At 31.7% G+C, this 27,820-nt stretch overlaps 1 protein-coding gene across 1 annotated transcript; it reads right to left on the bottom strand.

The window, feature by feature from the left end:
* Positions 1-11,819: 11,819 nt before the first annotated feature.
* On the bottom strand, positions 11,820-26,305 carry LOC139512071 (uncharacterized). Its single transcript, XM_071299391.1, has 5 exons — positions 26,111-26,305; positions 23,724-23,814; positions 20,420-21,049; positions 15,659-15,823; positions 11,820-12,491 (listed from the first exon to the last, which is right to left on the bottom strand). Exons 2-5 carry the CDS (start codon positions 23,794-23,796, stop codon positions 12,334-12,336), a joined length of 1,026 nt encoding a protein of 341 aa, XP_071155492.1. The 5' UTR covers positions 23,797-23,814; positions 26,111-26,305; the 3' UTR covers positions 11,820-12,333.
* Positions 26,306-27,820: the final 1,515 nt, after the last annotated feature.

Raw genomic sequence — 27,820 nt, 5'->3', positions numbered from 1 at the left:
TAAGAAATAAACATTAAAACGTATAACTTTTTAATGACTCTTTCATATGTCTTGCCTTAAGCAAGACCCAAACACATTTTTAACAGATTGCAGCATTATCCAGTTTGCAGCATGACAAGCGACAGATACCAACTAAGAATCATCAGTGTGATAGACTACATGTTCTCTGACGCAGTTTCGTATCTATTTTCAAATTGTTTGCGTCAGAGTATTCATTTATTTCATATGAATCGATTAATTTGTGAAATATTGTGATTTGTGAAATTTATAAAGATATTGTTTTGAGATCTTTTAAAATATACTTGAAAACATCCGCGACATTGCGGATCTGTGACTCAATTAAAGTATTGACACTTTATTGTAAGCCTACTTAAGGCTAACTTATCCCTGACACTTTTTATAAGGAACTATTAAGGCACTTTAATAAATGAATCCATTGTCATTAGATAATTATTGAAAAATATTTTATCTATTTATTTTCTTTCCTGTGACTATGGTTAATAGCAATGTCCTATCAAAATTTCAGTATATGTAACTTTTTTTTCCGGTATTTACCGCCGGCTTGCAAATTATTAGTTTTGACCAAGTTTTTTTAATAACCTTATATATATATCTGATATACCGCACGATTACAGTGACGCCAAATCAACGTGGCTCTCATTACCAAATGGTGAAGTCCAAGAGACCATACTGTTTTATATATAGGTCGATACTTATTATTATAGTCATATTTCATTCCTAATTAATAAATTCAGCCTGACACCAACAGCTTAAAATACCGTTTGTTAAAATTAAATTAGAAGATCGATTTATTAAAAAGAATGTTAATTATGATTAAATGAATAGATAGTTTTGATAACGTGTTATAACAGTTGAATTGTACACTGTGACATATAAAATAAAACCATGGACCAGTTGATCAAAGACGTCTAAGGATTAGAACATGTCATAAGAAGATTCATCAAACGTGTCCCAATTTAGTATTTTTCATATCATTTGTTTAATGACATCAATTTAGTTTTTTTATTGAGAGGGTTCTAACGTTGGAACATATTTTATTATACGTAATGTGTATCTCAACCCCGCCCCCCCCCCCTTTTTAGCACTTTTTGGGTGCCATATTGGTAATTGAATAGTAAAGATTTCTGTTTTAAGGACAGCCGGTTGTCTGGCGACAGAATAGGTAGAAGTCCTCTAAAATAAAATTGGACATGTTCTAATCCTAAGATGTCTTCGATCAACTGGCCCCCATATGTTTATTTTTATAGTTATATTGTAATAGATTTCAAAGACAAATCTTGTTTATAATATTTCTTTAAAATACAGAGTTATTAAATATTAATAATTCACTCGAATACTTTTGTGCAATACTGAAAAAATTAAACCATTTTGAATTTTTTAATAATTTGACCTTCTGTACCATTCTGAAAACTTAAAGCAGGTACAAAAAGGAAAAATGACATATCAGCCTTTTCATAATCCGTTTAATTTTGAAAATATATATAACTTACCTTTGACAATAGTTATTTATCCATTTTTCCAAAACATATTATTTTTTTATCAATGGACGGCCAATTTGTTTAGAGTCTGATTTGTGAACCTAATATTTCTATAGTTTGTATACATAAAACTAAACAAAAAATATCGTTATGAGAAAATCCAACTTCCCGAACAGTGATTGTCAATAGATACAGAAAATCAGCTTGCTGATAAACTTAGATGAAATTTCTTGAACTGTACTCTATCGATCACGTGACAAAAACCGGAAATGATGGTATTTGTTTTTTTTAAATTGTCACAAAATTGGATCTATACCTACCTTTAAAGGTTCAGAAATTTACAATCTTTTGTTTGAATTCTGAAAGGTAAATATATCTCTTTTTTCAATGGAGAGTTGTATCATTGGCATTCGTTCCACATCTTCTTATACATATGAAGTAGTACGGAATGCCGATGTAGACATTAAAGGCACCAGTTCAAGGAGAGTTAGATAGTAAATATTTTTTTTAAATGACCATAATTGGGCTTGATAAGGCTTGAGGGTGAGTAATTAAGAAAATCGCACCGGACACAGATTATCATATTATGGGAATACTTTTACTCCTCCCCTTTGGACAGCGGCGGTTGGAACATCTTAATTAAGATAATCGTGGGACGGCCCAAGACTATCATAAATGGTGTCATAAGAACACCTACGATAAACAAGACAATGGTAAACGTTTAAATTGAATTTCTCCCATTTCTATGATCAGACTTTTAAGTTGTAAAATAGTAAAATTTGGATTCTTTTTTGTCATTAATGAGTCATTAACCTTTTAAAAATAAAATTATGCAAAAAAAATGCTGGCATGTCTGTTCATCTTAAATAAATACAGCGTAGTATTATTCAAATTACTTTTTCATGTTAGCAATGTTTCATGTATTTATATTTCCTTGTACATTTGTATGTGTCGTTTAGACTGTACTAATTAGCATACATCAGGGATTATACTGAATATCAGTTCCGGGATCAAGGGAGAGCAGAAGGTATGGATGAATAAGTCCATAAGAATTAAAAACATGTCATATAGTGATAATCTATATTCCTTTTATGAAAAAGGCTTGTGAACCGAGAATACGATTTTTAATTCAAATAGTTTACACTCGATCCCCATTTAAGAAACTCCATTGTAAGATAATAGTTTATCCAAGATGGTCAGTTTTTTTTAAACTTCAGTATATGTTGAATGAAGTTACAAAGAAGACATAAAAAGATAAAAACAATAACTGTTCACACCCAAAAAGTGTTTTTCTTCAGTTGCTTCTCCTAATTATACAAGCTTATATATTTTTTTAATTAATAAGTTCTATTTCAAATATTTATAAGTAATTACAAAAAACATAAAGCAGCTTAAATTACAATTAACGTAAAAAGTTTAATCAAGTATTGAATGATTCCTTTTATAATTTTATTGGGAGTAAAAGCGTTGACCAAACAATAGTCTGTACGGAGCGCTTCTTGAAAGAATTTTTGTACACATCGTCAACTCGTTTAGATGCAATTCATTACTAATGTCTTGACGGTTCCCATTGTTACATTCAAATTTAAATTCTTTATTAACTTTGAGCCTTACGGTTCATCAGTATAATCAAGTACATGTACAGTGTATACATATGGCATATTACAAACAATATAAACAATATGCATAATAAACAAAAGGTGACGTCAAAAGTTTCATCAATACAAAATATCTTTTATTACAATAAAATACATGAAACCATAGCGGTGAAATTGTTCGTTCTGTTTCACATGAATCGGTCTTAATTGAACTTGGAAATCACAGTATTTCATTGCAATAAATAATATAAAATATTTTAACAAAATTAAAAGGGTATTGAGGAAGTAGTTTACAGAAAGACAATTCAATTTGTTCTTACAAAAAAATCTGCTCCGAACGTGATGAAAAGCGTAAAACTATTGTTGTTTTTTTTCTAACGCAAAATTAGGGTTATTATAATTATCTTCTTTTTTTTGGAGAGTTTTCATTTTCTAAATTTTCACTTCTTTTCATGATCATGATGGTTAGTACCTTTTAAAGATTATCCCCTTCTTCTGGTGGTAGTGCCAGGAATGCAAACTATGCTCTATTATCGGGGTGTTGTCGCTTTGACACATTCCCCAGTTCCTTTCTCATTTTTATTATTGTTTCATAAATTGAAATGCAAAATACATGACATACTAAGAAAACCACGATCAACCTGAAGTCGACCGTTTTCTTTAAAATTATTAGAATGTATTACATTTTTGCATTATACTTGTGATTTGAAGTCATGATGGTCGAAGAAATATTAAGAAAAACATATACATTAAGAAACAGTATATTTAGGGTGTTATAGCTGAAATAAACAATACAGTAGATGTAATGTCGCTGACGTTATGATCCTACAAAATTACTCAGTTCATTCCATCGCTTTTCATCAATTTTATACACTGTTCTTGATATAATTTTCAGTTCTGGGGATTTTTTTAAAGGCCATAGTTTCTTTTAAAGGAGATAGCAGATCACAAAATCTGCGATCATCGCACCCCACCCCACTCTTAAAAAGTTATCAGGTATAATTGAAAGATTTTACCTTATGCTGTAGTTGTATTCATTGTAACAGAAAATGTGTACTAGAATATGGGCCTTTTCCAATTATTGTAATTGTGTTTGCGCCAATAAAATATTCGTATTTGTATTTGTACAACCTGCTGTGTTCTATAGATTAACTGAACAAGTGAAAAACTACCATATTCTTGACATATTCATGTAATTATAGTATGTCAGGAACCTCTCAATACGGATGTACAAAAGTTAGATCTTTAACATTTCCATTCATGAAATAAAATCTTTTGCATCGACGTTTATAGCAATTTGTTTAAAATATGAATTATATAACAACAAACAATATATCACCAAGTATTCATAAAAATGCTATATTTTTTCTTTCCCTTGAAAGTGAGTTCAAGGATTAGTTTGAAAATACGATAAAGATATATTCGCACGACTTGAACATAAGAGTAACCTACGATCCGTCTTCTTTGCAAACTCCAATGACCAGAGTTTTATTTTTATTATTTAAATGTCATGCTAATAAAAATTTCACACATTGAAAAATCATCCAAGAAGGATATTAATCCGGTCGTTTAAGTGTAAAAATTTGAAAACTTTTATTAAAAATTTGTGTGTAATATCACGATCATTTGGAACAAAAAATATGCATTATCAAGATTTCTTGATTCACAATATATATGTTACGCTTGGAAGACGTGATTTTCAAAAAACAATCGGCATTTCCATCGAAACCAACTGAACTCCTCTTCTTGCTAACAAGTTCCTTTATTCATATTCATATAAGGATGATTTTACACAGAACTTTATAAGAATGAATAGTAGTTACCAGTATCCCACAACTTCACTCTCCATAACATAGTTGATGTTCTCAGACTAAACAATTCAAAATTTGGTGACTATTTCAAATTCATCTATGCAATCGAACGTGAGATAAGGGAAACAACAGATACAGTGAAGTCTGCCTCATGTCTTGACCAACATCTCGAAATTGACAGTGAAGTTCAGTTGAAATCAAAACTTTATGCGACAAAAGATATGAATTCAACCTCCTAACTGTGAGCTCTTCATTTGTATATAGTTATATTCTTGCAGCACCTGCATGCAGAATACACATGACTCAGTTGAAACGATATTACAAGGATTGGATAACCTGACGATGCATACGAAATCGCTCCAGTTTTTTAGGAGGTTGAGTTGAGTCGGTCTGTAGTTTTTATGTTATTTTTTTGCGTTTTGTGTACTGTTGTTTGTCTGTTTATCTTTTTCTTTTTAAGGCAAGTCACTGTGTTGTTCGTTTATTTTCGACTTTGAGTGTGAATGTTCCTTTTTTCTGTCACCTCTGATTTGATAACAATAGGTAAGAAATCATTGCCACCAAAACTGATTTTTATGGCCATTTATTAATAAACTCTTTGTCCTAAAAATCTCAGGAGAAATGTTTCGTAAGAATCTATTTGAAATATTCTTTGCAAATGGCATTCAATTCATTGTCACCAAGAAACTGTCAGGAAGGTTTTCACAAATATATGAAAGAAAATTCATTAATTTCATTTTCTGTATCAAATTTCTAATTCTATTCAAACCAAAGTTTGAAGGAATTTTGTATAGAAGCTGCGCCACAAATTTTCATCACTTGAGTTTGATTGAATGAAACAAAAGGACAGCAAGACTGTGTAGTTTTAAAATATTTTCAATTGAACTTTAAGATTAAAATGTTAGAAGTGTCGAGGATTGGTGATTAGAAGACCTTCCACAAATGATTCCATCAAATGTCGGTATGATATTTTACATGGTGGCACGTGTGCCTCATACCTTCTTTTGAAACTCTTCGGAAAATTACATGTTCGTCTTTTCTTATAATCTGCAAATTCGTGGCAATTTTAACAAATTTAGATCTTAATATTTATTGTCATATAAACTTTTAACACTAGTTACGAATAAATTGTGTATAGAAGGTGTAATGATATGTTCATCATTCAAAATGGGTGGAACAGGATCTGTTGACCCGTCCAGTAAACAAGAGATTACCCCCATGTTTTGTTGCCAAGTCTTTAATTCTCTATGTTGTGATTACCATACTGTTGTTTACCTTTATTTACATGACGAGGTCAGTTTAATTTCAACTCATGATATTGGACGTCCATTAGGCATCTTTCGTCTCTATTTTATTATGGAAAACTATCAAAATAATAATAAGAACATTATATAGAGCTTTATAAGTATTTATATATTATCTGATGATCTTAGATTTACAATTATTCTACAAAAAACCCTTATATTGTTGACAATTCATCTGCATTAGTGAAACTAGAAATTCTTATCCTTCCGGAGCACCTGAGATCACCCCCAGTTGTTTTTTTTTTTTGGGGGGGGGTCGTGTTGCGTAGTCTTTTTATGTTGTATCATGTGCACTATTAATTGTCTGTTTGTCTTTTTCTATTTTATCCACGGTGTTGTCAGTTTATGTTCGATCTATGAATTCGAATGTCTATCTGGTATCTTAGATCCGTGAAGATAACCTGAAATTAATTCCTTTCCCGATTTTAAGTCAGATTCATGTGGTTGAATATATATATATTTATGCCGCACCTACGATAGTAGAGGGGCGTTATGTTTTCTGGTCTGTACGTCCGTTCTTCCGTCGGTCTGTACGTCCGTTCTTCCGTCCGTCTGTCCGTCGTACCGTCTGTTCGTCCGTTCGTCAAACGACAACCACTGTATTACAGGCTCTTGACTTGGGACAGGCACATACATAAATAATGTGGTGGGGGTAAACATGCTCGCGGGATCCCAACCCTCCCCTAACCTGGGACAGTTGTATAACAGTACAACATAAGAACGAACTATAAAAATCAGTTGAAAAAGGCTTAACTCATCAGATGGAAAAAAATACAAGTGGACGTGGCCGGGTACTTATACATCCCGACACAAAAAGACACAATAAACAGATCTGAGAGTACTCGCAGTTATCTTACAGCTAGTTCAAAGCCACTAACAACTAACAAAAAACTCATGCATCTAAGACTAAACAATCAATCCGTACACATCCAATGGATTTAGTGTTAAGACGTCATAAACAGCCAGAGAAAAACATGACCTTGTGCAATGCCAAGTTACAGGTATCGACAGATTGTAGATCAATGAATATGTATATGTATATAACATACTAGTAATATTTAGTTAGCTTTTAATTTACTGATAACAAAATCAAATATTTATACCAATAAAAATAATATTCAATGATCTTATTACAGTGTTGAATAGGTAACCTTTTAGAATAAGTGTATTTAAAGAAGCGACAAGTTTACATGGATCATTTCTAAATTTCCGGGCACGGTTAACAACATTTCCGTAAAAATGAGGATGTGCTATCCCGTTTGAAATAAGTTTTCTACAGGTACAACCAAACTTCAAAACCAAATCTTTATATCTATGGAAAAATTTAGTAAAGGTTTTAAGTGATTTATGGTAACGATATCCCTGGTTTAATAATTTACCAGTAATACATAGATTGCGTTCGTTAAAATCAAAAACGTCACAACAGACACGGGCATATAGAACGAGCTGTGAAATATAAACACCGTAAGATGGTGCCAAAGGAACATCACCATCTAACTAAAGGCTCTAAAGAGCCTGTGTCGCTCACCTTGGTCTATGTGAATATTAAACAAAGGAAACAGATGGATTCATGACAAACTTGTGTTTTGGTGATGGTGATGTGTGTGTACATCTTACTTAACTAAACATTCTTGCTGCTTACAATTATCTCTATCTATAATGAATTTGGCCCAGTAGTTTCAGTGGAACATGTAAGTAAAAATTTACAAATTTTATGTTTATTCATGAAATGCACATTTATACCCCTGAGGGTTGAAGGCATATACAAACAATACAATACAATATACACAATGGAAAAATGAACATATTAAACATCATATATAAAGTGGTAAAACAGTAATATTTATGCAGGCGTTGTGTCCACTCCCCTCAGTGCAAATGACTTTTAATGAACGGAACAGTAAGCTGCATAATATCAAATGAAGATAGAATTAATTGTAATCTATCTGTTTCAGACAATTTAAAGTATTCTGGACATATATTATTTATATCTTTTTCAAGCTGATTTATGAAAATTGTTAAAAATTGACTATAAAGGACAATAATTCCTTAGGGGGTCAATTGACCATTTTGATCATATTTACTTATTTGTAAATCTTACTTTGCTGAACATTATTGCTGTTTACAGTTTATCTCTATCTATAATAATATTCAAGATGATAACCAAAAACAGCAAAATTTCCTTAAAATTACCAATTCAGTCGCAGCAACCCAACAACAGGTTCTCGATTCATCTGAAAATTTTAGGGCAGATAAATCTTGACCTGATGAACAATTTTACCTCATGTCAGATGTTTTTGAGTTATAAGCCAAAAACTGCATTTTACCCCTATGTTCTATTTTTAGACGTGGCACGGCCATCTTGATTTGATGGCCGGGTCACCGGACACATTTTTAAACTAGATAACCCAAAGATGATTGTGGCCAAGTTTGGATTAATTTGGCCCAGTAGTTTCAGAGAAGAAGATTTTTGTAAAAGATTACTAAGATTTACGAAAAATGGTTAAAAATTGACTATAACGGGCAATAACTCCTAAAGGGGTCAACTGACCATTTCGGTCATGTTGACTTATTTGTAAATCGTACTTTGCTGAACATTATTGCTGTTTACAGTTTATCTCTATCTATAATAATGTTCAAGAAAATAACCAAAAACAGCAAAATTTCCTTAACATTACTAATTCAGGGGCAGCAACCCAACAACAGGTTGTCGATTCATCTGAAAATTTTAGGGCAGATAAATCTTAACCTGATGAACAAATTTACCCCATGTCAGATTGCTCTAAATGCTTTGGTTTTTGAGTTATAAGCCAAAAACTGCATTTTACCCCTATGTTCTATTTTTAGCCGTAGCGGCCATTTTGGTTGGATGGCCGGGTCACCGGACACATTTTTATAAATAGATACCCCAAAGATGATTGTGGCCTAGTTTGGATTAATTTGGCCCAGTAGTTTCAGAGGAGAAGATTTTTGTAAAAGATTTCTAAGATTTACGAAAAATGGTTAAAAATTGACTATAAAGGGCAATAACTCCTAAAGGGGTCAACTGACAATTTCGGTAATGTTGACTTATTTGTAAATCTTACTTTGCTGAACATTATTGCTGTTTACGGTTTATCTCTTTGTATAATAATATTCAAGATAATAACCAAAAACAGTAAATTTTTCTTAAAATTACCAATTTAGGGGCAGCAACCCAACAACGGGTTGTCTGATTCATCTGGAAATTTCTTGACCTGATAAACAATTTTACTTTGTCAGATTTGCTCTAAATGCTTTGATTTTTGAGTTTTAAGCCAAAAACTGAATTTTACCCCTATGTTCTATTTTTAGCCATGGCGGTCATCTTGGTTGGTTGGCCGGGTCACGCCACACATTTTTAAACTAGATACCCAAAGGATGATTGTGGCCAAGTTTAGTTTAATTTGGCCTAGTAGTTTCAGAGGAGAAGATTTTTGTAAAAGTTAACGACGACGGACGACGGACGACGGACGACGGACACCAAGTGATGAGAAAAGCTCACTTGGCCCTTTGGGCCAGGTGAGCTAAAAATGGAAAATTAACAATGGGGAACGAAAAATCGTCTTTTTTGTCGTAAATTTTAGTTTGGAGTTTCCCGTTTAAAACCGAAATATCTAAATCCAGGATAGGACCGTTATTACCGAATAAATTTGATTTATTTAAAGTAAGTTCCTTGGGGTAAATTTCAGCAGTATATTGAGAGAATTCTTGATTATTTAACGAAAAATGTCATCAACCTAACGTTAAGTGTTATCAATTAAATGCAATTTCGACTGGTCTTTACTGAGTTTAGTCATAAACTGTGATTCGTTACAGTACAAAAACAAGTCTGCTATTAAAGGGGCACACTTAGTGCCCATGGGGATACCTACAACCTGTCGATAAACTTTGTTGCCAAAACGTACATAAATATTATCAAGGAGAAAATTAACAGCTTCAATCATCTCATCACACCTCCAGTAAGTATATCTAGCATATTTACCTTTCTCATTAGAGAAGAAGGCTTTAAATAAGTTGCAGCAAATATATTTGCATTCAGCTTTACCAAACGACCATTTAATTAAATAGGAAAACTTTTGTTTGATAAGATAGTGTGGAAGTGTAGTGTAAAGAGTAGAAAAATCAAAACTGTCAACAGAATCAAAAGGACCATCAAAAGCACGTAATTTATCTAAAACATCCAAGGAATATTTTACACTCCAAAAATGGTTTATACCACTATGTTCATATATTTTATTACAATAGTTTATTAAAAGCTCTATAATAGTAGTTAATGAAGTAGTTAAGAGCACCGAAAGATTAGGTGTAGAACACTTACTAGAGGCCGACATGAAACGATATTTAAATGGTTTTTTTGTGTAGTTTAGGTAGCCAATACATAGTAGGGACCTAAAAAATGTTCAGAAGAAGTTGTGATATGTTTGTTAACTATATGACTGTCTGTGGAGCGGATGGACTTGAATGTAGATGAATTTAAAATTTCATTCTTAAAAACAAGGTAGTTTATGATGAAGTTGAAGTCCAATCAACTTGAAACTTATAACACATGTTCCCTATGATATGATCTTTCTAATTTCAATGCCAAATTAGAGTATTGACCCCAATTTCACGGTCCACTGAACATAGAAAATAATAGTTCGGGCATCCATGTACTATGCACACATCCTTGTTATTTAATGGTTTTCGAATGTAACTAAACGTTGTGAAAAAAAGTTATAACATAGATCAAACTCTACTGCTTTAGTAGAAGATTATCTAGCACTCTATTAGCGTGTAGTTGATAGAGTTTGTTAGTCTTGTTTCGATAATATAGATGGTGTAGACCAGGCAGCATCTACTAATGGAATTGAATGCAAAAAAAAAATATTGAATCATTAATAATATAAAAATAAAACAACTTTCACACATTGATACATAAAAGTATGTTTGTATGTGTCTTTTCAGTCTTCCACACTTAGTTAGTCCTACTGCGTGTTTGGTCAATTTTTATTTCATTCTGTTTTAAGTTCCGTAACTGTCTGTTCTTCACCCGTTTCTCTTTGACTTGGGCAAATTCGTTTCTTCCTATATTTCTTTTTTGACTGAAAGAATCTGATGGAATCCACACAAACTATGAGAACCAACGGTATTACTAGAAGTAATATTGCGAAATAACCAACTGAAGAAGCAGACGGCCTGTCGTCAGGTGCTGATGTTCTACGTCTTATTGCAGATGATGTATTCTTTTTGTCGACGGTCAGGTTAGCCTTGAGTTCAACCAGTTCATCTTTCATCATTTCTTTCTTTTCCTCTATTGTGAGGCTCATCGAGTTAAGGTAATCCCATTTGTAAACTTTATGAGCAGAGAAATATAAAATTATAATTGAGGATACATGTTATACTAATGCTAAGAGATTTAATAATATAGAAATGAGAAGTGAAATGATCACCAGAGAATAATCACCCAAACTACATGCATATAAGGATTTGTAATATGATAACCAGTTTTAACAATTATCCAAATAAGTTTAAATAAAAGGGACATACGACATATCATTCAATCATAATCATAACCTAAACCGTATAATAAGTTTAAAAAGACCCAGCATGACAAGATGACAAATATTGGAATATTGCATTGTCAAATATTTACAAACGGTTGCAAAGGGTTATTTGGAAACTTAACATCCAATAGACAAAAATGCATATTTGTCATATGATCCTGAATCCGACTTTGTATCAAGAAGATACATTTAGCTGGATTTTGAACGTTATTGCCCTCAAGGTAACAGTAGCGTGGGAAAGGCGGCCTTACTTCACTTTTGGTTTCAATAGGAACCCGTATTACGTATGACTGAAATTTAGTTTCGAATGTTTCCATGCGTTTCTTACTGTCTTTTCCGCCGCGCTGCCGGCAATATATCTTATTTGCATAGTTTTCTTTGAATGCAGGCTTAATATATCCTTCCGTGTCATATCTGTTACAGTGTCTTTATCCAGTTACCGAATTTTAGTTCCTATCGAATTATATTTTGTGGAGTAGCTTATTGCGTATCTGATATGTTGTGATCAAACATTTGTGCTTTATATGCAAGAGTTTTCTCGATACTTATTATAAATTTTAAAATACCTGGACATTTGTTTTTTTACAGACATTGTTTTGGATGACGGTTTCATCTATTTTAGCGCAAGGTAAGAAACGCTTTCTGGTCTGCGACTTCTTTCCTTCTCCACAAGTAACTGAACATTCTCCAAAATCTTCCCAAGTACTCCATTGATCTTGAATGTAAAGCAGTAATACATACACAGTAAAGACCATATTTTGTAATAAGCATGGAAGATTGTCTTTGGTTGAGCATCTGGGACAATACCCTTAATGCGCCTTGAAATGAGGAACACAAAAGTCACGTGTAAACAAAAAATCTCTGTGTAGTGATATTTGACACATTTCTATGATAAACAAATGACTGAGCTGAACCATTAGTGTTAATTTAGAAAATAAGGGAACACAGAATAAATGTGTAAAAACCATGGAGCTATGAAATGTGTTCAAAGTATTAAAATTTCAAAGAACTTATTGTGTTAAAATTGGGATTTTTTACCATGAGGAGCGACATCGCAAAAGGATACTCGGGGTTTGCTAAATTACGGAAAAATGAATCACACTTCGTACCCCGAAAATTTAACCACATATGTAAAAATGTCTCAGCTTCGAAACAAGCCATCATTCATATACAAGTTTACGATATGGGCTGAGCAACAGAAGAAAACGTTACCATTACGGCCTATGGAGAAACAATTGCGCATATTGCCCCATCTGTCAATCCGCAGTTGGGTGGCGCCTTATCATCGGTTATTATTCAGTAATGTTGCCAGTTCCTCTTTTACTTATCATTTTTTTGAAAATGAATAATCACCCGTTTGTTTGCTTCTCTTCTGTGATGGTATTAGAAATAGCATTGCGTCAAACACAATTAATTTAGTGAGATGTTTTAACAACTTGAATGGTAATTTTTATTTGATATTTTTTTTCATTCAATGAATATTTGATATTTGCATTCTACAACAGAAAATCCGTAAAAATATTTTGATAGTATTCCTTTCTTGACCATATGTCGATCTGAAAATCACAATTAGTGATAATACAAAAATATCGAAGAATTTCACCCCATATGATGTCAAGAGCATAAGTTCAAACGCTCACTGATGAAGACCTTCCACTGACTTTGAAGTCCTTTTGTTCAAAACATAACTTATAACATATTGAAATAGAAGATACAGGAAATCTTCATCCATAAATGAAAGAATTAAAATGATATATAGGAGGTAGATAGACATTTGGTAGGGGAGTCAACTTTTACAATGGTATTGGATTTCACTTGTGCGTTTTAGCCTTGCAGTTATTTAACCAGTGATTAATAATCTATGTTGTTTGCATCGATAACACATTATGTAAGAACATAAGCTTAACAAAGCATTAAACGTAGGTACTGCCTTTTTTTTTTTTAAATCAGAGATGGTTGGAGAAAATTCAATTGAAAAAAAATGGATTGAATATTTTTTTGTAAACTAAGCTGTAGGTTGCACTTATCTGTATAGTTTTGGTTTCAAATACAAATGACGATATTCTAGATAGTATGATCTGAAAAACCGTCTTGGCCCAAGTTGGTGGTAAGAGATAACCTACACTACCACAGAGATAGTACTTAGATAACGAAATGTTAAATCATTGAAATTAGTGTGCGTTGACTTATTGATAGGGGGATTTTGTTGTCTTTGGGAAGGAAACCAACGTTATGCATTATAATGATGAAGGTTAAAGGTGATTATCCTATACAGAAAACTACACTTAAGCACATACAAAACAATGCAAATAGTATCTTATAAGGTTTATTTTGGCACAAACAATTAGTTTGTTCATAAATATTGTTTGCATATGTCTGAAAGCTAAATTATTTGAAGATACTGTATTTCAAATGATCAATTTCAATGAATATTTTATTTTATTTTTAAAAACATAATGTGATACCTGTTCAATACTTTTAAATCGTGTATTTTTATATTTAGGCTACAAATTGACCATAATATTTTAGGTTTCTACTACAGATTCTAGCAGTCTTTGATATTCTGAGTGTGAACATGTGGAAAAAAATACAATGACATATACCTACTAGTGTTTTCGACCGTGGTCATGGTAAAATCAAAATACAATGGTGGTTTTCAAAAAGACTTTGTCAGATGAATTATGTACCCTTACCCTTTCAATGGTATTATATAAAGGGGAAATATTTACTAAGGCTTACTCACTTAATAATTACTTGATTAAGTTTTTGCATTATATTCATTCCCCTTATTTTCATGTATACTCTCATCGATAATTATGATTCATTATGATATGGTACGTCACAATAAACTCCTAACATATAAATGACCCCAAGTTAACAAAGTATACCAGTCTAACATAACCCAGAAGTTCGTTACTTGTGACTTGAGACAAGTATTATCTATTACACCTTTATTGTTGGTGTCTTTGGTAAATTCATTTGTATATGTTTGTTTAATTTTTGTAATCAATTATGTCTGTGGTGTATGTTTATACACAAAACATGTCCCACTCCCAGTTTCGGAGAACGTAAAGCATCAGATCTACTTTAGCATTATGAATTTGATTATCTAGGCACTTTATTGTTTTTCTAAAGCCTGGTATTTCTGAATCATAAGAAATCCGATGGACAAGGTATAATTTGCGATTGTAACTACACATAGGCAGACATCTTAAATGATAGGGATTGTGTGCTTTCAAAAATATAATAGCACCCTGCAATTAAATTAAAGAGATAAGTAGACGGTAATTCCTGGGGCTTGAAAACACTTATTGTGCATAAAAGTTTAATACTTCTGCAACATCTCCCGAATCAAACGCTGATTTTTAACAGTTATAAATAGACGAAGGTATACGGCGTCTGCGCATTGTTAGGCGTAGATGTAAGATGTAAGATGTAGAAAGCATAGCTGGGTTCGGACCCCGATTTAGGAGGACGTAAAGAATCAGATATACTGAACACAAACAAATCTACTGCACTTTTGTTTGATTTTCTAAAAATATGTATATACTTACAAATGTCAAAAGCTCAATAACAGCTATTAATATGAATATGACATGTGTGAATAAGGAAAGAAATTAAAACCTTTGTGTAGGTATATAAGGCATTGATGGTGGTAATATAATATGGTTTGTAAATAATTTGTTTGTTTGATTTATTCAGGCTTTCATACTTGGGACTGAAGAAAAGATAGAATAAATGTTTAGGCAACCGTCCATTATTTGAGACTATGTTTACCCTATGTGTCTCCAAATTTTATATGCCATTGGATTGCTATTTCATTTACGTATACCCCATTCTTTTTGAATTCTTCATTAAATACCACATAATAAAAGGACTAACCTGGACATGAGCGATTGTCAATGTTACATGGTTTCGACATCTTTTCATAACTTCCGTTAATATTTTGGCAAATGTATACTGATTCGGATGTACAGTTGCTATCATCAGACGTACAACAACCTGTATCATCTTCATGACAACACTCAAGTCGCTCACATACTATGTCTGCAATATTATTACCAATAACAAAAATGTGTTAAGTCTTATAATATCAAGTCATTCACATGTTTCAAAACAAAAAAATCACATAATACAAGAAAATAAACGTTTTCGTCATCCTCTATACTTGTAAAGCTTACACCGTAAAACACATTAACAGACTAGGCTTTTAATTTGATACGCCTGTTTCTTCGACATAAAATCCTCGTTAAAGCACTTAAATGGTTAAGTATCAGAAATGTTATGGAACATTGTACGGCTATTGGTTGAATTTATAAATAAATGTTAACGTCCTCACTCATGGAATAGGATATATACTGTAAAAGCGTGTAGTTCATCCGTCTGTAATCTCAATGACATATATACATTTACTTTAGAGTTGTACCGTGTAAAACATATCTATTCTACCTCGGAATAAAGATATGTGTTCGATATTTTGTTCTTGTTGCCCAGTTATTGTTTTCTTTTTCTTTTTTTGTGTTTGTTTGACTTTAATTTGTTTGTCCTTTGGTCGTTTTCCGTTTCTATTACGGTGTTATCAGTTTGGATTCGACTGAAGGGGTTTAATATATCTCTTTGATGTGTTCCATATCCATTTGTCGAACACTGTTCCTTTCAGGTTCTTATGTCATACATTTTCACTAAGTAATATTATATTTTCATACATTTGCTTTTGAAAATATTAATGAAGATTATATATGTCTATTGTTTTCATGCATTATTTATCACACCTACAGCAAAAATACACTAGGCAACATAAATTGAAGGAAGGAAATACGTTAAAGGTCTAATCTAAGATCAAACTAAAGTTTGGTCTGCTGTATATTGTAGGTTATCATATGGAAAAGAATCAAGGAATTATCTAGAAAATTCAGATTAAAGCTTGCCTTGCTTTGATATTTTTGTCGGATTTTCGGAATCCTCTGGTTTCATCCATCAGTATGCCTTGAAATATTTGCCCATTAACCCCCATTTTTCTTTTTATGAATATTTTACATGTTTAATTACAAGCAATCTGTAAAAGTCTTATAAAATAATTGTTATTTTTTTTTATAGTTTTTCGAGAACTTAAACTTGTCAATAATAAAGCTATGAAAAGTCGAGACAGAACATTTTCCAGCCAAAATTTCAATGGCTTATATCTCGAAAACAAGTACATTGACCTATATTTCATTTTTGTTGTTTTTGGTTCCCTTATTAGTCCTCTATCAATATATACTAGTGTTATGAAAAGCTTGTTATTTTGAAACTGAGTAGCGAACTTATATATACAAAAGAACTAAAGTTATGGAAACACAAGGGAATCAGCTCAAATAATTAAGACATCAATTAAAAGAAAGGACCGGAATATTCAATAAAAATGATAGACTAATGATAATTAATTCAAACACATATATATATGTTACTGGCATTTTCTAAATTTAGGCATTTTGTTAAATGGCTGAATTTTCAGGCAGTTAACAAAATGCATTAACTTGACAGGCATTATACAAAATGACTAATAATACATAGTCATTCTCTTAAATGACTGAAATTTTTAAACAAAATTCAACAAATTGCCTGTGCAGTTTCAGACAATTTGTAGAAAAAGGATATCATTGAGATGCAACACAAAAATGACAAAAACACAACATCTTGGAAATAAAATAACCATGATAACTAATTTTTCGAGAATTAATTTATTCTGCAATAACCAGATGGGAAAGTTTATATCTCATATGATATGACCCTTTAGTGAAACTAAGTTAAATATGTACTTGCTCTGTATTAAGTTACCAGTAGTAAAAATATTATTATGCTGTCAAAACGACCTAAGGACAAATTGTTATTTCAATAGAATAAAATTTACGATGGAATTTTAGAGAATCTAGATTTAAAACAGTGAAGTTAAACACATGAAGCATAGAAAAGTTTGTTTTTAATCGACTGATTGTTGTTTGCTTGCTTTCAGTGGCAAATATTTCATACATTTTTAAGACGAAAATAATTTGGTTATATTCATCTTGGTTATTTCTGCAGGGGATTGGCCCGGGTAAAACACAGGAAATCCAACAGCCGCCTTCATTTGAAATGAAGGTATTTTGGATAGAGACAAAAAGAACGGTCATAGGATTCTCTATGTTCAGAGCGTGTTGCAGTTTTTTACATGTGGCAATATAATCAATTTCCACATTCAGAAAGAATGAGAATTTATACATCCACATCCAAACATAATCCCCCTCTATAGCATGGGTTTCGCCATTGTTTTGATGCAAATATAAGTAACGTACTGAAAATATACTCAAAATAGGTACCAGGATTAAAATTTGTATTTACGCCAGACGGGCGTTTCGTCTACAAAAGACTCATCAGTGACGCTCGAATCCAAAAAAAGTTAAAAAGGCAAAATAAAGTACGAAGTTGAAGATACACTTGAGGACCTAAATTTCTAAATGTTTTGCAAAATACAGCTAAGGTAATCAATTCCTGAGGTAGAAAAGCCTAAGTATTTCCAAAATTGAAAAGTTTCGTAAACAGTTTATTCATAAATATGACCACATCAATGATAACTCATGTCAGCACAGAAGTGCTGACTACTGGGCTATTGATATACTCATGCGTTTCACTAAAAAGAACATATCATTTGACAAGGAAATTCCTGGGTCTTTGCAATCTGATACATTTATTAAAAAGGTAGTTGACTGCTGTTAAAATCTCGAAGAAGAGACAAAAAAAGATGCATTGGCATGGTAAGCTTCTCATGCTATAGATGCTTCACCCATCATATGCAGGTCTGCCTCATTCTGTTTAAATCCATAAGCCAAAAGATACAAATCAAACTAACCATTGTAATGTACTTTGAACCATTTTTTTTAGAACATATAAAAATGAAAGATATTCATGCGTGACGTGTGTGCTTATTGCGAATCACAATGCTGTCGAATATTTAGTGTTTTATCATAAAAGGTACTGAAATAGCTAAATGTGTTATTATCCAGGTTTCTCTAAATGTGATCGAAGTGCTAAAACCAGATTTTACGCCAAAAATGTATTTGCAAAAAATCACAGGTCAAATATTGTGTAACAGTTCAGTGCTGTCATCCAAATATTTTTTAAAATAACAAAACATTGTCGAGCTCTTTGCTTGTGTGGATTTGGAATAATTCATTAAAAAATGTGTACTCAAACTCTTAACAGTCAGTAATCATCAACCATAAAACTGCTATGTTGTCCAAATTTTTGAATCGTTTATTAGCATTTCATTTAATAAAACAATTTCATGCATTTTGTAAAATGCCTTTCAGTTTTTCCAGGCATTTTGTAAGATGCCTAAAAAAATTAGGCATTATGTAAAATGACTGAATCTTGCAGACATTTTACAAAATGCCTAAATTTAGAAAGTGTCTGTAACATATATACATAAGCCATACACACACCGACAACCGAAACGAGTAGGGTTATGTGGATAATGCGCAATCGGAGAATCGGTCTGGTAATAACCAGACATCTTGCCTAAGATTTAAGGAGGTTGGAAATACCCATATAGAATAGAAAACAATTTAAATTGCTGCTTTGTTTAATACGTATGTTCGTAATGATCATTCTTCTCAATTATTTCTTTATTGAATCATGGTTTTCTTACTATCTTGATTTTTTCTTTTTTTTATCTTTTAAACTAAATCTAAATGTTTTGGAATAATAATTAAAAGCGAAATACCTTATAACTGTCTCTTTGTGACGACCGTGTAGGTATTAAAGTTCATTCTTATTAATTCTGGACTAATTTTGCACGTGCTCGAAATAGTCCTTAATTAAAGTGTTGAAAAATCAAGTGAATAAGAGAAAAGTGAGTGAAATATATCGTCTTTAGTCATATCAAACTGCACTAAGACATTTTGAAATTACATTTAAACTCGGTAGAGTTCGTTAAACATGTTAATCCTTCATCAACAATGGCTTGAGACGATGTGATATACAAATAATGCAAATAAAGATGTTCGTACCGTTGATGGTCTGACGATTTTAAATACCTTCACACCTTTGACAATTAAGCAGTTTGGGATTCGTACTGGCTTTTTTCTTGATTGGCGGGTTTCAAATATCAACTAGGGCTATTTCAACTAACGTATTATAACGCTCGTTTTTAGTCTGCTGTACAAATCATGCGCCTTATTTTATTTTATTTTTAAGACGAGGGATCTTCTTGTTGGTAGCTAGACTTTTCAGTTTTACTTTACCAGCGAATGGTCTAGAAATGTAAAGGGGAGGGGTTTTTTTTGCATTTTTTTTACATGTTTTACCACAGCATACTACGTCCATGTACCAAATAAGGCTGAATAGACAATGCGTTGGTTGTAATTTTTTTTCCGTCTATTCTCAGACGAATTGGTTGTTGATGGTTAGTGTGTTTAGTTGTACAATAACTTTGTTAATGTCTGTTATACCTGCTATACCTGTTATCCTTTTTGTGTTTAGTCAGCAACAACGGTCATTAGTTTAAAATGCTTATTTTCGATTTTAGAATTGTGTACAAAAAGAAAATACTGCGAGGATTACCAGAGTACAATACAATCATGTCGAAGAAGAAAAAAATGCCAGGTCACTACTTAAGTAAATACATACCAAAAGGTAATCCTAGAGCGGCTTTCGTATTTGACACTTGATTCGAGGTCATCGAATTACCATAGCAGTCTGGCATGCTCATCTTAAATGGAAAGTAGAATGCCTTATCCATGTATTTACTTTCATTTACAGCCAATGATTGATTCATCCAACCTGTCATGAAATTGTTTAGGTCACCATCTGCTTGTACGTAGCTGCTTGTTAGATTATAGTAGAATTTAAACATCAATGCTAAACCGTAAGAAACGACTGTGCAGTTAAAAGTCTTATCCGCAGCACGATATCCCTGTATAGTTTTATTATTTTCCCCCAAACTCTTTGGAAAGGAAATATAAAGATATGGTGACACGTTGTCCTTGATATATCCAAAGTGCAGAGCATCTCTTTTGATATTTTCTACGTTAACTTCTTTCTGTGTACCATTATTTAATAGGGTACGAATTTTTGCAACATTTTTTGTCGTGAATAACTTTGATAAATCGAATGATGATTCGAGTGATGACTTTGATATATACGTATAACCGCTAACACCTTCAAACGAACAATATACTTCTATAGGATTACCGTTATGATTAAGTGTATAGTATCCACTAGAAGTTCTATTGAATAAGTATACGTCAATACAGGAACCTACAAAGTGAAGTAATTCATTATTATCATTAACCATTGAATCATAAAACGAACTTTACTTGTACCATGTCAGGAAAATGGCCATTGTTATATTATAGTTTGTTTTTGTGTTTTGTATTTTAGTGTTTCTGTTGTGGCTTTGTCCTCTTATATTTGATATGTTTCCCTCAGTTTTAGTTAATAACCCGGATTTGTTTTTCTCAATCGATGTATGAATTACGAACAGTGGTATACTACCGTTGCCATAATTTACCATAAGAAATTTTAACTTGTTTTGAGGAGTTATCAATATATGCATGTAAAATTGTGCACCTTTTTCAATGAAAATTCTAGAAATGCTTTCATCTTTTGTTAAATTTTGCTGCATTTGAAGATTTCATAAAAAACAATACATGTTTCACTTATTGATTAATACGACTAATAAAATACATGTTTGGTAGATAAAAGCATGGCAATCCAACAACACTAGAAACAATAAAACTTATGAAAAATTATGAGAAAAAGGAATTGGATACATTTCTAAAGCTTGATTTGAACAGAATATAAATATATTTAAATAATAACAATGAGAACAGGGAAGCGGTTTCTTCTGACATTGGATAGTCGCATTGAAATATGGAGTCCTTCCTCTATATACCATTGCAGAAACCTGAAATATTGACTGTTGTTATATCTTGAAGATTATGTCAGTCGTGTACGTTTGCTTCGATGGCAGATCCATTATCTATACTATTAAACGAGAAGACCTCATTTTGTGTGTCACTTCTCTTCCTTCCACAATAAATAAATCATCATGCCTCTGTGTTCTGTAGGTACCATGCATAGTCGCATTTGTGATCTATTCCTATGACTGTTTTGGGAGAAAAACGAAAATAAAGGCGTCCGGATATTATTTTCGTTATCAGACCAACTTTTTGTGTCATAAAGACTTCCACATAATTTCCATAAGAGTACTCGGGGACAGGACAATAATTTTCGCGTTGATATAGACTCTCTATATAATATAGCAGTGATTGCCGTGGAGAGGAAACTTGAAATTGATAGTTGATAGAAAATACACTTTATTTATAGTATACGTATGTTCATAATATACAGAAACGCGAAAATAATGGAATTTAACAGAAATTGGAAAAAGGGAGAGGGTTAAAAAAATTATCCTGTCTCCAAGTATTTATGAATGATGATACCTTTTGTGAACTTCTCCAGACATAAAATCTTTTACAGAAATTCTCCCTACAACAGTTTACATACTTTCAACCAAGCTCTAAATGCCCGCATTTCGCAGGTGTGTTCTAGTAGTCTGTTTAATGTTTAACAATTTTCCTATGCTGTTGAGAATCATATAGAGATATACACTAATAAAATTGAGAATGGAAATGGGGAATGTGTCAAAGAGACAACAACCCGACCAAATAAAAAACAACAGCAGAGGGTCACCAACAGGTCTTCAATGTAGCGAAAAATTCTCGCACCCGGAGGCGTCCTTCAGCTGGCCCCTCAACAAATATATACTAGTCCAGTGATAATGAACGCCATACTAATTTCCAAATTGTACACAAGAAACTAAAATTAAAATAATACAAGACTAACAAAGGCCAGAGGCTCCTGACTTGGGACAGGCGCAAAAATGCGGCGGGGTTAAACATGTTTGTGAGATCTCAACCCTCCCCCTATACCTCTAACCAATGTAGAAAAGTAAACGCATAACAATACGCACATTAAAATTCAGTTCAAGAGAAGTCCGAGTCTGATGTCAGAAGATGTAACCAAAGAAAATAAACAAAATGACAAGAATACATAAATAACAACAGACTACTAGCAGTTAACTGACATGCCAGCTCCAGACTTCAATTAAACTGACTGAAAGATTATGATTTCATCATATGAACATCAGGCACAATCCTTCCCGTTAGGGGTTTAGTATCATACCATCATAACTTATATGAGAAGTACATAACCCGTGTCATGCCAACAACTGTTTTTAGAATAAATGTGGTTAGTTCCTATGCAAAGACCTTATCAGTGACTCAATATTAACGCCAAAATATGCAATCTTTAATGACTTGACAACAGTATCGTAATTATATCCCTTCTTAATAAGTCTATTCAAAGGTTTTGTAAGTTTCTGAGGTGAATACTGACACTTTTGTGCTTTATAAAGAATATTTCCATAAAAAATTGGATGTGAAATACCTGAACGTATTAGAAGTCTGCATGTTGAGCTATATTTACGAATGATGTCTTTATACCGATGATAAAATTTAGTAAATGTTTTGACTAGTTTGTAATAACGAAAACCCTGGTGTAATAATTTTTCAGTAATACATAAATTTCTCTCGTTAAAATCTAAAACATTGTTACATACACGAGCGAATCGTGCAAGTTGAGATATATAAACACTGTAAGATGGTGACAAGGGAACGTCACCATCTAAAAACGGATAATTCACGATAGGAAATGAAAAATCATCCCTTTTATCATAAATTTTAGTATTCAGCTTTCCATTAGTGATATAGATATCAAGATCGAGAAAAGAATAGAAACACTAAGTTTGTTTAAAGCTTGTGTTATTTTGATGTTTAAGGAGGTCTTTTTTTTAACGTCTGCTCCAAATTACCTTTTTATGGTATAAAGTTTAAGGGAAGCACTAAACTTCTAAACAGCAAATACTCACTGTATCTATCACTACATCTGTAGAAACATATCAGTACCATATATATGACCAAAACAACACACGAGATATGCATGATTGCCTACGATTTACTCTGAAAAAAATAAACCAATTAAAATTATAAAGATCCAATAGAAAAATGTAAAATATAATATATATATATTTCTCTAATTCTTCGTCAATTTATCCCTTTCTGCACCCATTGTATAAAAAAAATTAATCAACGTGTGGTTCGTTTGATCTCAGTGTACTTCATTGGTTAAAATCCGATTCTGACGTCGAATTTTCTTGCTTTCCTCTGAAATTCCTTTCGTGATGGCATGAAAACAATGCGACCATGCCTGATGACGTCACATAGAAAGAACACATCTTTTGACAGATCATTCGAAAAGAAGGAAAAAGTTTGCCTGCATAATGTTAGAAAATCATAAGAGAAACAGATTCCACCACCAAATCTCGTGTAATACGACATTTATCCACTCTCGACAGTTAAATTTTAAATATTTAAAACGCTCGGGCAAGCCTCGCGTTTTAAATTTGAAAATTTATCTGTCTCGAGTGGATAAATATCGTATTACACTCGATGCAGTGGTAGAATCTATATATCTATTTCATATGTCATTCCCAGTTCGCAAAACATACGAAAAAAACATTTCTTTTGTCATTTAGGTACGGACCAAAGTATCTGATCAAATTTTGCAATAAAAGTATTGGTCCTATGTTTTTTTATTTGTCAAGTGCGTGTATGAAAAATTAATGAAGGAAATATAAACTGGACAATGGCTATTCTTTTAAGTCCCTTTTTGTGATACAACTCTTTATGTATAAATCATCCTTAAGAAGATACCGAGAGTGCTGTAGATGCCCAAAACGGAAAACAGAATAGGTAAACACCAGAACAAATTCACATTCAATTCAATAGCTTAGTTCTGAAACAAAAATCCGACCGGGATGATGTAAAAAAAAGTTCGGCAAACGATACATTAATCTGCTCAATTTTTTTTTAAAGATTGTAATAAAGTGATAGTATATAAATTAAGGAACTCAGAAGTAGAAAAAAATACAGGTCTATGTATTTGTTTATGACATATATTCAATTTTAAATTTAGCGGGAAATGATTCTCTTCAGATATTTTGTACATTTAACATTTGCACATTATTGTTCTTTAAGAACTATGAATAAATATCAAGGATTTATAATATTTAAAAAAAAAAAAAAGTATTTGTAATAAAATTATGATCAAAAGAAATTCGGATAACAAAGCACTGGTTTTATTGGCAAAACTCTGTGATTCTGAATATCTGACAAAAAAATCATAAATAAGAGTAGTATACACCGATTTGTTTTTCAATCATCCATTCTTAATTTATCTTCAAGTATCAAATATATAATGTAGATTTCTTTGTCAATAAAAATGCAATATTTGCCGATATATTTGATAGTCATTTTTTCTAAACATACTTTTATTAACAGTAGGGAATTATGAAGCAAATTTGACCATTTGACACTGAATTCAGAGGTTGCCAGTCGTACACCTTTTGCAAGCAAACAGTAATTATTAGTGTATGTCCTCTTCCCAATCGATCTCTTCTTTTCACTTACATTGCAACCATAAAGCAGTTAAATATATTTAAATTTTATAGTTAAATTATTTGGGTTACGTAAATAGTTAAAAGCATCCTTACTGATGGCAAAGAGTTGTGGTAATGGTCATATAGAAATTACATAAAGATTTGATACAGCATTCAAAAGGGGTATAACACATATTAAGGAATGTTGTTCCTCGCTGAATATTTTCTTAATATTAGTGCAATAACCCTATTGTATATCATACTTAGGTACTTGTTACTTGTACTAATTGATAAACTTCGGTACTAACAATTAGCTAGAGAACAAAATATAAAATTCGTGATATTAACAAATTTTAAGTAAAAGCAACTTTTAGTCCAGGATATATCAGTTATGATGCATGTAACAGAATTATATATGTTTTACTTTTTATCTTATTTGGTTTTGCAGAGTAGATGAATTCTTTGATAACTGTCAACAACACAGTGTATATTCTACGCATTTTAACTTCTTATACAGTATCACTTTTGTTTATTGTTTACATTATTATCCTTTGTTTTCGGTGAATATTTTTTTCTCACTGGCAATTTTACAAAAACATTTCATAGAATGCGAGGAAAAGTTCCAGCATGTATTTTCAAATAAATTACTCAAAATCTAGTAATTTTTTTAGTTCTTAAACCATAGCATATATTAAATGTTAATAATGTTTAAATGTCTTTGGCGTATTGATTGTTTTTGGTAAAACAGAAAAAAAATGATAATTTTAAATAAACAAAATACCCATTTTCGTTCTGAGATAAAACAGAAAGGATTTTACCTGATTCACAGTTTATTTGATAGAACCGTATCCGCACTTGTTATACATCTGACAAACACCATTAGATAAAATATAGACACACAGTATCCGTTTCAATCTTCATTTTAAATGTTCTATCTTATCTGTACAAAGCTATATATCCAAGTATAAATTGTAAAAATAACATGTTTCTATTCTTTTCAATCATATCAGTCCTTAATTTAAACAACTCGCATTGCCATTAATTATTGAATACAACAAAAATAAAATACTCCTATGTTTTCAGAACTGATACACCAATATCATATGTATTCATGTAGTAGTGCATAATTACAGCTGGAAACTACACTCATACGTATATTTTAATTTATCAGAAATTTTCAACTATGATTGAGCGGAGCTAAGAAGATTATAATATTACAAATTTTATAAAAAAAATACTTCGAATAAGTAAATTAAGCAAACTCAAAAAGATTTAAGTCAAGTGTTTTATCATGAATTTAACAATAAAGTTTTTGAATATCAGTGTTAATAGGCTATTGCAGCTATATACAATAACTGAAAGCGAGCAATTTTTTTTTTTAACAACAGTCGTTGAAATATTCAGATATGTATTTGTAAACGTTTGCAAACGATTTCATGATTACGTTTCTTGATTTCCCACGAGAAAAAAGAAGTGTTTCTTAAATCGGGTATATCATAACTAAAAGACAGTATCTATACACAAACATTTGGTAGCTTGAGAAAAAAAACAGAAAGAAAGAAACCTATAACTCTGATTAAGGTGAATACTGCCGTGTTATGTTTTATTAGAATAATCCTTATTGGATACACTCATATTAAAACATTTATGAAATTTTTTTTGACAGTTGAAAAAAGAGCCTGAAGGTTCCTAAATGGAACCGTCTAATGTCAACTATTTTTTTAATGTAATATCAGTAATATGGTTCCATTGGTTTACACATAAACGTTTTATCTTGATTTTTCAAAATCATTTACAAATATAAGGATCCCAATATAAGAAATTATGATAGCAGCAATGATAATAAAATGTAAATTACAACCTTTATTTATTCAATTATGAAATGGTCTATATACAAGAGAAGTTAATATTGTGTGAAAACAGAAACAGGTATAGTAAATGCAATACAAAGTTTTTCTGTAATATGCAGATGCTAGAGTTATAATATTACTTAATGATTATAAATGCTTCTTTCATAAATTATTTATCAAGGTGTAGTGTTTATGTTCCGGACCATATGAAAACTTAGATCATATGTACGGTTTCTTTATTTCACTTAATAAATTAAACACAACAACTTAAAATGAATCAATATCACAAACTCATGTTTGTTGACTAGCTCGAGTATTGTAAAAAGTAGAATATAAAAACGAACTCAATGAACAGAAAGTCCCTTATCAAATTGCAAAATAAAAATTAAAAAAAATACAAATTGTGAAATGCCGATTTATTAAGACAAATACTATAAAATACACTATATACTATACAATATGAGTTAAGTAACTAAGTCTCAGATCAAGCTGCCTTTTTTACATTGTTTTATACATTGTATTTATATTATGTCCTTGTATTTTTATTTGTTTCTTTTTAGACTTTATTGATAAGCATCATACAGTAGGGCTTATACTGAATACCAGTTCCAGGATTACAGTAATAGTATATGGTGAAAAAAATCAATGACAATTAAAATATGCTAAAAAGCATTAATA

Source organism: Mytilus edulis, chromosome 2 (genome assembly GCF_963676685.1).
Source record: "Mytilus edulis chromosome 2, xbMytEdul2.2, whole genome shotgun sequence".
Classification (NCBI taxonomy): domain Eukaryota; kingdom Metazoa; phylum Mollusca; class Bivalvia; order Mytilida; family Mytilidae; genus Mytilus; species Mytilus edulis.
Note: the sequence above shows the minus strand (reverse complement) of the source record. Positions and strands in the feature narration are given on the sequence as shown.